The 15605-nt window shown below is 44.1% G+C and overlaps 1 protein-coding gene across 1 annotated transcript in view; it reads left to right on the forward strand.

The window, feature by feature from the left end:
- Window positions 1–15605, forward strand: part of LOC127017211 (MAM domain-containing glycosylphosphatidylinositol anchor protein 2) — a 187960-nt gene that overhangs the window by 53669 nt on the left and 118686 nt on the right. Inside the window, exon 6 of the mRNA XM_050898185.1 lies at window positions 4142–4435. Within this exon, the coding sequence (XP_050754142.1) occupies window positions 4142–4435 (294 nt within the window). The remainder of the gene's footprint in view (window positions 1–4141; window positions 4436–15605) is intronic.

The following is a 15605-nucleotide window of genomic DNA, read 5'->3' on the forward strand; positions in this document are numbered from 1 at the left end:
GATCAGCACCCGAGTTATGGGGGACCCGTAGCCGTAACCGCTGTGGGGGGGCAGAGAAATACTTCCTGGGAGCTCACTGTCTTGGGCACTGTCAGTCAAATGTGGTACATGAAAGCTGCAGCCAGGCTTCTTATTTATGGCATTGCCCATGAAATGATTTGTTTTAATAGATGGCCTTGTCCCTCCTCTCTCCTTTTCTGTTTCCAGTAACAAGAACATTAATAAATACAGTAAACCATAATAATATATTGGCTGGCTTACAATGTGACAGATACTGGTTGTGTTGCAAAATGCCACAGGAGAAGATGAGTCAGGGTATTTTAAGGTATCTTTCCATCTGGGGTACTGATACAGCCTATCTATCTTATCAGCCTGCCTGCAGACCTCGTAGTCTATGGTCCTTATCTTGGCAGTGTGCAGTTTTTGCAGTACTGTTATCTCTATTTTTCAGAAAAAAAACTGAGTTAAAGAGAGGGTAAATTACTTGCTCACAGTTGCACAGGACCTTTTTGGCATGCATCTTTTCTTTTTTTCCCTCTCCCCCCCCCATGCATGACCTGTGCCATTCACTCTCCTTCCTCTCAAATGCCTCCAGCAGCTACATGTGACCGTGAGAAGCAGGGTGTATTCTTTCCTGGTTTCTTCCTTATATGATTCCTAGTTTGCTCCGAGTGTAGAAATTTCTGAATTTCCCCTGCCTCTTGGTCTGAGATGGGGTTTCTTGCGGCTGGCAGGCTCCCACAGCTGGAGCTCAGGGCTGGTGCTTTCCTGCATCCCCACAGTGCGGCTGCACGGGAAGCAAGTCTTCATGAGCCCCAAGTTGCACTCGTACATCTCTGCCCCCCTTCCTCTCTAGGCCCACCTCATGGACACACTGAATTTGTCTGTTTACTCCTCCTGTGACGAGCTTAGAGAAGGAGTTTCTTAAACCAGAGGAATGTTGTGGATATCTGGGGAACAGCTCCTCAATTTATTTGTATCTCATCCCTGTTTCAAGTACAGGGTTGGGTCAGCCTCCACACGTGAAGCTGGCTTTGCTGCCTCCTCTCTCATTTTTTGTCTCTCTTCCATCCTGTGTTGCCTTCACAGGCAGCATTTGCACAGGACCGCTCGCTGTGCCGAAGGCAAGTCTTGCTCCTGGCTCAGTGCTTGAGATGAGAAGTTACAGCCCTTGCCCCAGCCAGAAGCGGGTGATTTCTGAGGCTAAGACAAGATGTGATTTTATAGTCCAGGCCTGTTGCTCTGATGCCAGTCTGGAAAGGATGGAGTCTGGAACAGGCTGCCAGCACAACGTGTCCAGAAATAGGTCTACACGGACAACCACCAAAGGGAAAACTCATGTCCTGGACCCATCTGGACCATGGGGTTGCAAGCAGAACTGTAGATAGTGCTGTAGGCTGGTAGATAGCAGATAGCAGACTGTTTTCCCTCTTGATGGCAGGTATTTTGTTTGAGGGCTGTGAACCCATGGTCATGGCATCACGGTTCTCACGGTCAGTGAATCCCTGAGACGGGAGAAGGTTGTGCTTCCCGGGGGCGGCTGGGGCTGCCGGAGGGGCAGGGAGCGAGAGGAGAGTTACAAGGGAGCCTGCAGCATCCGTACCAACCTGGACATGCTTTGATCAAAGCACATTCACAGCAGGGAGCAGATCCACTGCCCAGGGGGGAAGGGACAAAGTAAATGTTTTTGTACTGATCCAGACAGAGCTGTGTATTATTTGAACTAAGCTGAGAAGCCACAAGCCAGGTGAGCTGGAAAAAATGTTCAGAAGAAGGCTCCTTCCTGCAGGCAGGCAGTGCACAGTGTGCTTTCAAACCTTTCTCTTTAAACTGTATTTTCCTTCTCGGAACAACACCTTTTTCCCGGTTTAGTCTGTGTTTTCATAGAGCATTGCTTTAGGAAGTGGCCGTGTGGTATCTATTTGATGTGCTCGCTTTCAGGAGAGAAGGTGGAGGAGTCCCACCACAAGCACCTGGCTGATGCAGGTCCAGCACAAGTACCGTGTACTTCACAGCAAATGCTGTGCTGAAGGGCACACGCTGGTGGAGAAATGCAGTCAGAATAGCTCGGAGAACCACAGAGCAGCGCTCCTCTGCTCCTTCTGTCTCATCCCTTGCAGCCTTCAGCACTCTTTTCCCTCTGTATTTTGCCTCTGAGCACTGGTAGAGCTCTGACAAGACTGCTGTCATGGCTTTGTACCACCCTCCCTTCGCTGGGGTGGACCATCTCGTGTCCTGCAGCCCTTCCTCACCAGGGGTTTTTGGGCATCTTCATGGGGTGGTTCTCCTCTGGGCTCCCTCCAAGTGATCCAGGTCTCCTGGGCATTGGCCTGTGCTCAGGACCTGCTATGGCACACACGGGCATAAGTGAAAAATAAGAATATTTTATTAATGTTGGGAATGTTTTATTAAGCAGTCTTCCTCTATTTTCTTTTTTTTTTTCTTCTTTTTTTGAAGTATAAAATAATTTTTCCTTTACTTTTCTGTGGAAAAAGTTATTTCCGCTTTTGCATGTCCCACCAGATTCAGAAGGAGCTATTAAAGGAACAGCTGAAAACAGCATTTTGGTACCCATGAAAGTCCCTGACTTAAACTCTGATTCCTAGCAGGCTTGTCAGGTCCATAGACACAGGGTGGATCCCGGGGGAAAACTGGAACTGTTTCTCACTGGTACAAGTCTGTTGTTTCTGTCTCTGGGGGCCTGAAAATAGCCTTTGATTATTTTTTCCTGCGGATAGGAGTTACGGTGCAGGCTGTATTTTGTCAGTCCTGGCATTCAAGCAAAGTAGTTGAGGGCAGGACAGCGTGGAGAGGTAATGCGCCTAGGAGGGACTGTTTTAAAACAGAAAGCATCTCTCTACGTGATTCAGAACAGACGACTCATAAGGGCAGACAAGTTTTCAGAAGGCACAAAGGAAAGAAAGGGCGGGCAGTGTTTAAATCAGGCTTTTCCATATCTTCACCCACCACACGGCAGCCCGTGCCCTCCACCTAACCAAGGGTCCGTGGTGCCGAAGGCACCGTGTGTGATCTGGAGATCACAGGCGGCTTCAGAGACAGACCTTTCGTTTGTGTTGCGCTAAGAGAGGTGTAAGAGGTTGGGTATAAACTCAATATAGGTATTGGGATGAGATGGGAACGATAATTGGACATGGCAAAACCGTTCTCGTCAGGCCAGCAGAGCTTGTAGTGCTTTGTAATTATCAAATGCTGTCACTTAAACGACTGAGGCCGAGGGGCCGCCTCTGATGGGACCGATGGTGGAAGCTCACTGGGATGCCCATCATGCAAACACCAATGCCTTTGCTGGGGTGCCATGCTGTTTCTGTCCTGATCAAGGGCCTTGCACAGCAGCATCTCTTCCATGGCGAGTGAGCTCTTCTCCTCGCTGCCGAGGACTGGTGATTCAGAGCCGTGGCTGGTAATTCGGAGAGGGACTAGGGGCAATTAGAAAGTCTTGCTCTTGCAAGACTGCGGAGAGGAGGGAGGATGGGTCCTTGGGCATCACCAGCTCACTGTGCGACGGTGCCAGGTATTCCTGCTCCAAGGGGCTGTCTAACTCCTGCTGGAAACAGTTGTCCACGTATTCCTTCCAGATTTGTTAATGCAAATCTCTATGAAAAAAATACCACTTTGATAAACCTCCTGTGGTAGCAAGACACCAACTGCCTTTCAGTTTCAGGTCTTGAATTCTGAGCTGATTTCTGAATTGGCACGATTCTTCCTCGTTGCGCGGCCGTTACGAGCTGGATAAAATCAGCAGCCAGTCTGTTATAAAAAAAGGTTTTTAGTGCCAAATACTCATAAAAAGGAAAGCCACAACTTGCAAAGTGCTAGGTGCGACCGGTGGTCCAAATGCGCTGATGTACGCTGGTACGGCGTATTGGCATGTCAGAGACACACAGGGAGGCAAGTAAGTGTCATAGCTGGGGCTGTTAAATCTTATTTTAACCACTTCAAGCAGCTGAGAACCTTGTCTCATAAATATAGTAGTATTGCACAGTCTTCCAATATATGTAGTCACTATGCATTGCTGTGTATAAAGTAATTCTTCATATATAATTATGACTGTACAAGCAAGAAAGCCACCTGATGTCTCTATAAAGCTAATTGTTGAACTGTCTCTTCTTCTCCTTTGAAGTCCCACCCAATTTGACTGTTCCTCAAGAAAAGTCACCCCTGGTCACCCGGGAAGGGGACACGATCGAGCTGCAGTGCCAGGTGACAGGGAAGCCCAAGCCCATCATTCTCTGGTCCCGAGCAGACAAGGAGGTCGCGATGCCGGATGGGGCGATGCAGACGGAGAGCTACGATGGGATCCTGAGGATAGTGAACGTGTCCAGGGAGATGACGGGAACCTACAGGTGCCAGACCAGCCAATACAACGGGTTTAATGTGAAACCCAGAGAAGCTTTGGTACAGCTCATTGTACAGTGTAAGTAGACCCTTATTTTCTTTCCATGTGGTTTTGCTGAGAAAAAGAAGTTCATTTATTTCTCCCCTAAGTACACAGCAGCAAGAGGATTATGGTTGTTACATTTCTGATGCTGTGTTGTTTGGCTCTGTAGTTCCCTGAATCCATGATTTTAATGTAAATATAGAAGTAAAAAGTGACATAGGAGTCCCATTTATATTTAAAAAAAAGTGTGAGCCAATCATTATTTTCCCAATGCCTAGCTTTAAATTTCTTGACGCAGGAACAAGCAGATGAGATAGGAGGACATATTTCTGTAAATGCAGATCTGATACTGATCTCATTTGTTGATAGTGCGTAAAACAAGAAGAAAAAAATGAGAGAAAGAGCTGTTCCATCTTAGCTGATCTGCATGCAGATCTGCATAGTCTGCTCTGACTCTGAATGCGAACCAGCAGCATCAGGAATGGGAAGGAAAACATAAGGGGAAGTCAATTATTTTGGAAATGCTCTGTGTTTATTATTGGAAAATGAAAAGTCTGGTTTGATATGGTTTATGGGGAATATTGAGCCATTCTTTGTTGCTGTGTATCTGATAAAGATGTTCACAAAATGACTTTCACGTGTCTGTTGTATTGTTGGTACTTATTTTCACTTTCATATAAAGTGACTTGTGCAACCCTCATTTATTCCAGTTTCAGATGCCCAAATATTATGTCAGGTTTGCTTTTTAACAGTGTTCTGGGCTCAGCACAGCTGACCTCTTTTGGGGCCTCCAGGGATGAGATGCTGTAATATACATACTTATTACTAATAATCAACTGATTTGTTTTTTCCAAGGTCTGTTGTATAACAAATTATTTATGCACTTGATTACATGTTGTGGTATCTGCCGCACTTTCATCAGAGCTATTTACTGGTGTGCCGGCACAGCTTTTTATCAAAGCATGCTTCTGTCCCAGCCAGCAGTCACGTGAATTAACGACACCAAGAGCCTCCTGAGAGTCAAGCCTGCAGGCAAGCTGGAGCCTTCTCGCTTGGGCTTCTCCTGGTTGTGGGTTCATCTGCATTAGGACTGGCTTCATCCCACCTGCACTGATGTGTCTAAATTGGGAGCAGAGGTGTCTTTGGCTCCCTCTCTAGAGATTGCAGAAAATGACTTGGATCTTAGATCATCCTCCGGAGAGGTCTGTCTTTCCCTACAGAGCATAAAAGGACCCCGGGGGGATTAGTCTCCTACTGATGGCACTTTTAAAGCAGATGGATTGTTGTAGGGAAGACTGGCTCCTGTATGAACGGGCTGGACCAGCCTGCACGAGCTGCCTTAATGCAGAGCTGTGGTAGCACTGGGGAGCTCTTGCTGACACAGGAATTTTTACTCATGTCATTATTACCAGGGTCGTGGTTATTCTGGTGATGGCTTTTGTGGTTATCATCACTAGGACTACTCCTGATGACACACAGCTTCTTTTTCAGATCTCCTATAACAAGCCGTCGTCATTATAGGTGTTTAATTTTAGCTGCACAGCAAAGGTGATTTACAGAAGGTAAACGTCATGAAAAGGTAGAAGATGAAAGACATGGAAGGGCAGAACGTAGGATATGTGGACGAGGCCCCAGGTCTGTCCTGTAAATGAATATACCACCAGGGCACAGGTCATTGTCAGGGCTGATGGAGCTGGTGGTACCGTGTCCTAGGCCCTCGCAGCATGAACGGTGCGAGAGAGGAGGGGTTGGTGCTGCGGAAAATGCAGAGAGCAGCAGCACAAAACCATTGCAGGGATTTTCAGTTGCTGCAGTTTATCAGGTGTGTGCACAGAGGCTGGATGTGGTGTGTTTTGGCTACCACAGGTTTGCTGGACATGTCTTTGCTATCCATTGCAAATCTTGAAAACAGAAGAGAAGATTGCTCAGTACGGTTGTAAATTAAAGAAAACCAGGGTTGTGAAAACTTGCTGTGATACTCCCCAGCCTGTTGCTCTTGGAATACTGAGTTGGGACAGCCTGGGAGGATGGCAGCAGTGTGGCTCGTAGAAATGGTTGACTAAGACTAGTTCCTCAGAGAGCAACAGTGATGGGTGAGAAAGGTGATAATGTGCAAGATTTTCAGATAGCTTGGACTAAATATTGGCCTGTGTGGTGTTGCAGGCCTTGATGATCTTGAACGGCAGAAAGGAAACATGAATAATAAACCCAGTAAGAGCTGATTCAGAGTCCCCTGTGAATCTGCGAACAAGAACCGCTATACAAACAGTGGAGCAATGGTCCTCATGAATAAGGAAGAGGGAAAGTGGCTTCTTTCCCCTCTTCTGTCACTGATTTGCTGTGAGAACTAGAAAAGATTTTGTTTTCTGGCCACTTGGATCCTCCATCTTAGCCATTTAGTTTATATTCTCTTTTTGTCAGGGTACATCATCTTTTCCATATGTCTGTGCAGAGTCCAGCACGGTTATTATAACATCCTGGTTTGGGTTGGTTGCGATGATATGTGGATGATGGACATGTGGATGATGGAGACTTCTTCAAGTAATTCAGTTCATGTACAAATACGCGTGTGGAGGGTGTTCCCGATAAAGCAAGACCTTCAGTGGGAAAGCTCTGGAGTTACAGTGGAGTATCCACTCCAGCACTTACAAACAGCAAACCCACAAGAATGGCCAGGGCAAGCTGGCCGTCCATCCCCACTGCCAAGACTTTCTTGTCTCAATCCTTGGCAGCATTATGAGCCCAGAAGGAGCTCTGTTTCATGTGTTTTCAGGTAATAAAAGTAATTTTCAGCTTTGCTTGCTTTTCTTTTTTTTGTTTTTAAATCCTCAGCAGCTCAATTCACTGGGGGATACTGGAAGAACAAGTATTCAGAAGCACTCTTGACATAGCTTTCTGTAACAGCTGTGATGTGTCCCACATTTTGCCCTGGAAGACTTTATTTCAAGTCTTTCGCAGTCATAGAAACTCTTCTGTTTTTCCAGCGAGCTCTGCATCATTTATCCTGGTCTCCATTTCAAAGCTTGTAAGCAGATGCTGTTATTTTCTTCAGCAGGGAGGTAATCATGTGTTTCATGTCAGAGGAAGAGATGGTTGAGTCTGGGTCTTGGGGAATGTTTCCCAGGACGTGGATGAGGACTTCCCACCAGCTGCACTTCTTCAGGACCTGAGCCAGTCCCTGGTGGTCCCAGTGGGATGACTCCCACTGACTTCCAAAGGCTGGTGGATGCATCGCTTGGATTGCTATTATTTTAGAATATTTTACTGGTGGGGAAAAAAGCTCTGTTTTTATGTATTTTTAGTGCTGCGTTAGATGCAGCAGTTCACGTATTCTGAAAGAGATGAGAGACACAAATTGAAAATGGTTATAATAAGCAGGAGTATAACAGGTATTTACAGGAGATTTTTCTTTAGTCTGTTCTGGTTTAGATTTCTACTCACTTTATTCAGATCCTAGCAAGTGACAATTTGGAGACGAATGGACAAAGCAGATATTATGTAATGCTTTGATTATTTTTCTTGTGGGAAGAAAGTACGTGTGTTCACATCGACTTCAGCGTCATTTCCGTAACTAGCATAGCATTTATTCAATTGTCATAAAAATGAGTTCTTTTCAGTAATTTTGTAATATTTATTTTAGATGCTTCTATCAGTTATAAACAGGGAAAGATATTTAATGAAACACTTTTATTTATATAACAACTCATTGATTTCACTTTGTATATGGCACGTGGGTGCGTAAGCAGGTATGTTCATGGATGTTGGTAGCTGGGTACATTCCCATTCGCTGGGGTGTCAGAAGACTTTCTGCTTGTGAGAGTAGGACTTGCTGTCTCACCAAAGTGGTGTATTACTCTATTTTGCTCCACAGGGCAAATCTTTCAGTGGAACTACTGCTCTAAGTCATATCTATTGGTTCAAACTAAAGAAAAATTAAAGATAAATTCAAAGATAAAGGCATTTTTTTAATTTGACCCACTGTCAGTTCATCTGACCAGTTTTAACGGAGTTTTTATTTTCTTCACCTCTCTTTTCCTCTGTCATCCCTTTAACCCCATACTCAGTGATGTCAGGATCCCAGACTGTGAGTTCTCTAGGAAAATGGCTGGTTTCTGTGCTTTGTCACAGTTTGGCTTCAAGTTGTGGTTTAAGATTTTTGATTTTTCATGTTTAACATCAAATTCTAAAAATTCTAATTGGAAAATGAAAATGTATGATGAGAAACAAAAGTAAAGGAAGACTCCCTCTCCTAGCCAGGTCTGTTGGACAAGAGGTGGTCAGCGTGCTTTTGGGTACACTTTGAGTCATGCGATCCTTGTCGTGTCCTGAAACGATTGCTCAATGGTAAAATACAGCAAAGAAGGTACTTGTTTTGAGGTCTAATTGAGTAGGCCTTAGAGAGGATTTAACTGAAAATTTTAACCATCTGAATGTTAGGTACCTGTGCTCCCTGCGTGGCTATGGAGAGCAAAGCATCCACAGAAAGCAGCAGAGCCTGTCCTAAGGAAAGTGTCTGGGATGGTTTTTCTTTGTCCCAGTCCCCTATCTGTAAAACAAAGATAACGGTTCCTACCCTAGCGGTTTTGGAGACGAGATTCTGAAGATGCTGTAGTAATGAAAGACATGCAATATCTGATTTGATCAATAAACCTCATATCCTTTGCTTATTGCTGTTGCCATCCTGTGGTGTTTTCTCTTAGGTGTGTTGGCACTCATCACAAGCTATGGGCTTTACTGACTTTATTGTTTGCCAGCTTTTGTGAGCACTGCTAGCTTTTCTCTGAGAGATTAATTAGGATCACGGACGTACAGCACCAGCAGCAAGAGGAGCTAAGCACCTTTGGTGGGATTTCGTCGCTGTTGTTACTGTAGCGTCCACCTCCCGTGGGAGATTGGAGAAGACCTCTGGGGGAAGAACAAGAGTAAAAGACTACTCTGTAAAGTGCTTAAGTTCATTTCTCGCTCTTCTTTGCCTTTCCCCACAGAATAAAAGAAGGATGAAGGTAGTCATGATGCTAGGGACAGAGCTGAGGGAGGTCTGTCATCATAGATAAGTCATCAGCAGAGCCTGGTCTGTGAAGTCCTGTTGGCACGGGTTCCCCAGGAGCTGTGCAAGCAGAGCAGAGATCTTCCCGGGACCCATGGATGTTATCTTGGCATCTCTGCCCTGGAGAGGAGCAGGCAGCACCAAATAGCCTGGTTTGCTGTGCAGCTGGCTCCTTTGCGTCTGCCTTTGCAGGGACTTTCTGCCTGTTTCTTACCCATGACTAGGCTCTTTCGAATGTGCTGTCATCTATAGTATGGTCAATGTACGAGCCCTTCAGAGAATGGCATCTATCCTTCTGTATCTTCCTTCCACATTTTGGAGAGCTTTTTGCATGGGGAAGGCCATTTGCTGGGTCCAGGAGGATCCCTTCAGCAGGTTTAAATGACGTGAGCATTTTACTGGGAGGGCTGGGGCTAAGCGTGCAAAACCAGCCTCGCAAATCAACAGTGCCAGCATTTAACTCGTTCATCTCCCAAATGTGGTTTGCTGCATGCCTGCGAGTGGGAAAGGGATGCTGAGTGGGGCAGAGGAGGCACGTGTGTGGCTGTTTAGAGACCTGTGCTGGCTCACGGTGACTTAAAGTGCTCGTGCAATGGCACTGTTGATATTGTTGTTTTGGTGCTGCAAGACACACTGCTCGTTTCCCCCAAAGCTAGTGCTCAAAGATGAAAGATGCTGGTCCAGACGGAGCCCCAACTCCTGCTGAAGCTTGTGCCTGCCCTTGGGGGACCCATCAGAAGCCCCACCGGCCATGAACCTTCCTGCCGTGAGCCCAGGAAGGTCTCTAGGAGGTGGCTTCCTTGCTCTGTGTTGAGAGGGTGGCATCTGAAAAGGAAGGGCTGTTCCAGACATGTGCTCTTAAAGGTGGCTTGTCCCAGTTCAGTTTCAGAAGGGCACTAAGACAGACAAGTGGAAAGTGGGAATTACGTGCGGTGACGATGCTCAGAGCCCTGCACCTGCTTGCAGCTCCGACCTTTTTCTTGTGTGCAAATTTGGATAAATAAAAGTTAAAAAAAAAAAAAAAAAAAAAAGCCTGCTGTTGGCAGACAGGATGCAATCCAGTAAATTTAAATGCACCACTTTCACTGCTGGAAGAGAATGCTCAGGAAATAAAAATGCCATCAGGTACAATATAATCAAATGTTTACATCGTGTACCTTATCAAGTGATGATAGCAGGAAGGACAGAATCATTTTTCACAGTGGACATTGCTGCATGTTGGGCTTGCGTTTTATATGCTCCAGTTTTACTTCGGTGCTACATAAAATATTGTTTATAATATAAACTGTTTTCCAAATGCATTGGTCTCCAAGTACTTGTAAAGCCTCTTAAAACATCAAAGATATTTCATGGTAACCTGGTTGGCAGAGCAGTTGGCCACATTGTGATGCTCTGAATTTTCCTTTCAGTTTGAGTTCCAGTTTATGTATGTCATTCCTACTCGGTAATAAATTCCAAATAACTAATGAAATCACGCTGAAGGGGAGCATTCTTCAGGGATTATATTTGAAATGGAACAGAGCTAATTAGTAAGAAATATGAGGCTGAATTATGATCTCAGGTGCATCATTGCAAATCTGCAGTGTATCAGTGGGGCATAAATTAGTTGTTCGGTTTTACATCAGCAGGAGAGTTCAGAACTGAGTCCACTTCGCTTTGATTGTAGATGTTATTTGCAGCTGAGGATGGGAAAAAGTAATCTTTCATGCTTTAGACAGGCAATTTGGCAGCTCAGAAAAATTGCCGTATCTATTCTGTGACTGTCTAAATATGTGCCTGATTAAATATTTATATGTAAATATTATATATTATATTAATAATGAAATAAAAGGTTGTTGCAAAAGAAGGGAATGAAGTGTTCTCCATCCAAAATAGAACTAGAATTAATGAGCTTAAAACTCATGGATATTTAGGAAAGTAATCATGAGAAACTTTTTAACAGGTAGGTTGGCCAATCCCTGCAGTAATTTGCCAGGAGATTTACAGACTCTGAGTCCGTGGATGGGGGTTTTTTTTGAAGCTGGGTGGACAAAGCCCTGCAGGGAGCGGGGATGGGCAGGAAGAGGGACGGGGACCAGGATCACTGCTCTAGTTTGGAGATGTTCACAGTGAGTTTCAGCTCCAGAGAAACACACCCTGTGGTTCCTGGGGCCGTGACAACGGCTCATTACTTAGGAAGTTTTTTGCACTCCAAGTTCTTCATTCGTATTGCTGGGCAGAGCCAGGCGAGTTAATGGTCTTGTTTCATGAGTGGGGATAGGAGTGCAAGTAAAACTCCCAGAGAGTGAAACCTTCTAGATTTTCAAATCTGCTTATCAAATTTTAACCATGAAAATGTATTGAAAAGGAGGTGGTCAGGGAATCTCCATAGGTGAGAAGAGTAATTGAATGGGGAAAATGTGTTTATTTTTAAATAATCATTGGAACCTACTTTTAAGCAGGCTGAAATGATAAAGGAAATCAGTATTTACATTCTACATTCATCTTATTTACATCACAGTTATACTGTGGGTTTTTTCCCTTATGTTATGATTGAAGATTCGAGTGGAAGAAGCTGATTAGTATTCAGGACAAGTGTTATATAACCTAATACATTCCCAGATTGTTGGGCTTATTACTTTCTGAACGACTTCCTTCTCTGTAGGTAGGATTTGGTTTTGATTTAGGCTGTTTGAGGTGGGAGAGAGGGCAGGCTAAAAGAGGGCTAGAACTAGGCCTTGCTACTTTTCTATTTCTGGGCCATTTTTCATGTCTTTTTGGAGTATGGGAACTAGTAAATGACCTTAACAACTTTAAAACTTCAAAATATATGTTGCTTCCATTTGCCTTTATCATTCTGGTTTGCCTTCTGAAGTTGCTTTCTCCATCTGGGCATGTTGTGTTGGAGGAACTCCACACCCCTGGGTTGCAGGTTTTTCCTAGGGTTGCTCTCATATGGCACAGATACGTACTGCCTACCTGAGCCTAAAGATTCAGTCTGCCCTATGGTGATATATATTTAGGCAGTCCAGATACTTTTACCACTGTCCTTGTGTTTAACCTCTGGGTAGAGTTCCCAGCTCCTTAGTTCTTAGACTAGAATTTTTTCAGAAAACTCTGTTAGTGCTTTTATGTAAAACAACAGTCAAAATCTCTTCCATAAAATCCTCAGTGATAGAGAACGATTTCGGCATAGTGCATAAGCAATTATGGCTTTCTATGTAATTTATCTGAACAGAGCAAGGAAGGAAAAATATATGGAAATAATTGATGGCTTGATCAGCAAAGCAAAATACTAGGAGCTTTTTAACATTTAGCAAGGTCAAAGGCAATGTGTGTCTAGTGACCTGGAGAGGTAATGAATATGCAAACACTGGCAACATGGAAAATTGTAAATGAGAATGAGATCATTTGAATTTTTTCTTATTTAATATGAAAACTATAGTTGCTGAGAGAACCTCCTGAGATGTATCTTTTTCTTGTTAGAAATTCCAAAAGACAGCATAGCAGCGAGTACCGCAGAACCTGAAGCATAAACACGGATGTTATTGGAAAAAACTGAATTATTCATAGAAGTTTCTTTTTGACAATTGGTCATGTAGAAGATAGTCTTACACCACAGAGCAGTTCACAGCAGTGTCTGAGGGCAAGACCAAAGACAGTCTTCTAGACAAAAAGGTTTTTGTTTTCTTAAGAAGTGAGAATGAGAAGAGGAATGGGAGTAGATGTAAATGTTGCATAACTATACTTAAAATATGAAGAATCAGAACAGGGTGTCTTTGAGTGCTCTGCTTCTCCTGGAGATGACATCCAGGATCTGAGTAGTCAAATTGATAATCTTAGGAGAACTGCACTTGTTAATCCATCAGTATTTCTTTCAGGTTTGTTCACAGAAACTTGCTCTTTCTTACCCATGGTAGCTTTTTGCTGACACCGGCGTATCGGTACTTCCAGCTGTTTCAGGTTAGCTCCATGAAGCTAGGGTATCCCCTTGAAACTCAAGAGAGGGAGGATCAGCATGAAGCAAACCGCATCTGTGCTTCATTAAAAACCTTCAGTGCACAGAAACAGTAGGTTGAAATGTGGTGGTGTTTGGGTTTGTTTCATGTTGATGCAAGAAGATTGTCGCCCCCAGAGCACATGGATGCTCTGATCCTAAATGCCACCAAGCTGGGCAGGAAGCCTCCAGTATAAACGTAACCCTCTGAAAGTCAGGAAGATCTTGCACGTGCGTCTCTCCCCTCTTGTACATCAAGTGAGACCAGCATCTTTCTGTGATGTTTCACCCTGCTTCTTCCCAACATGGGTTTTAGGATTGGATAAATAGACATTGGATGGTGCCTTTTCTAATAGTTTTATGACTAATGCAGGTGAGTGGAAAGGCTGTGGAAATTTGTGGGAAATAGGGGGGAGCCAGCACCAGAGAAGCGGCAGAGGAGAGTGTCTACACACACTGTTAAATAAACTCCCTGGCCTTTACGCAGATTTGGTATCCCTGAAGGTCTGGGACACCCAGGGACATCCTGCTGCTGTCTGACTCATGCCCAGGGCTTTTTTGGGGTGAGGGTGAGGAGCTTCCAGGGTCAGAGTGATGCTCCCTCCCGCTTCATGGCAGTGCTAAAGTACTGCAGAGCTGCAACAGCTCTCGCTGCTCTCGTTTGTAGGTTACTGGTGTCATGATTTCTATGAGTATACGCTGACGTTGGAGCTTTCTTCCTCATTCTGTAGCAGTGAAGGGAGGGGAGGTACTGGGGAGATATGGTACGGTTAGGTCCTGCCTAACCGGGCAATGCTCTGCTCCTGCCTCGGCAAGGCAAGTGTTAATCCCTTGACTGGCAAACAGGCGATCAGTTCCTCCTGACGTTGCTGTTCTTGCAGAGGGACCCTGTCAGAGATAACACAAAGGGAGGAAAAGCTGGCAGCACCCATGTTCATTAGCATGTCAGCTTGCACAGCTGCCAGATATGCGGCACCTCCTGGAAGGAACCAAAACACCCTGGTTGTTTCTTGCAAAGGCTTTCATGGGCTTTTGAGAGCTAATTGGAATGCGTGGATGGACAGTGGACTGTCCATGGAGCTTTATTTCCTACATACGGTATTTTCAAGAGCAAAGGTTTTCTTCTGGCTTTGTATTGTGCATGAGGCCATGTTCTATTTTAAAGAAACTATGTTGTGATGTGATAAAAGAGAGACCAGCTTCACCACTGGTTGAGAGATAGGAATCAAAGGGCAGATGTACACAGTGAGTTACAACCAAAAAGTTTAGAGGGAAGTCCATGAGACTCTATGCTAGGACTTGTGGCATTCAGTGAAATCCCCAGAAATAATCACAGCAGAATGAGAAGGAATGTTTCAGTTAGGAAAAAATAAAAAAATATAAGTTAGGAGAAAAACAAAAATACCACAAATGTCAGCAATCACCTTTGTCTTGTCTTTGGCATTTTAAGTTGTTTGTCTCCCCTTGCCCCCTTTACTACTTTCTTAGTAATTTAAGATGCTCTCCAGCAGTGTTCTTATTTTGGCTGTAAAAAGCATTACACAAAGTTCAGGCACAAACATGTGCTTTCGCCAAAGCAAATTTGTAACAAAGTCAACAACCAACCAACTCACGGAGAGGTGAACTGGAAGAATTAGGTTGGCCATTCAGCTAGTTTTTTTGCCATTGGCCATTTTAACTGAAGAAGACGCTAGGTAAATATATTTCCTTTTTTTTGTCCCATATTACTTAGGAGACTTATTCCCATAATGAAAGAAATATGCATTTCAGCTAAAACTATGATTGCAAAGTGAAGCATTAAAAGTTTAAGGTTATTTGGATTGACATAGGCACGCAACTAATTTTCTCTGTGAATGCTTCTGTGTTACGTCATGTATTTGTTTACATGATTATTTATTTTGCTCTATAAATCACTGCCTTCCTGTCTAACTTTCAAATGTTTGACTTTGTGACTCTAAGTGTCTCATAAAATAGAGTCTTGTAAGGCTACATACATATTTAAAGAAAGGTTGCCACTTTCTCTGCACTCCCTCATGGCAGAATTTATTTTTATTTTTGTTGTTCAGATGGGTTGTCCACTGCTGTTAATACGAAGTTTTGCAAATCATTTTACCTGTGGAGAAAAAAAATGATGTCAGCAGGAACATTCCTTTCACTCAGCAGCAGGAATGAAATTAGACCTC

Source organism: Gymnogyps californianus, chromosome 5 (assembly GCF_018139145.2).
Source record: "Gymnogyps californianus isolate 813 chromosome 5, ASM1813914v2, whole genome shotgun sequence".
Taxonomy (NCBI): Eukaryota; Metazoa; Chordata; class Aves; order Accipitriformes; family Cathartidae; genus Gymnogyps; species Gymnogyps californianus.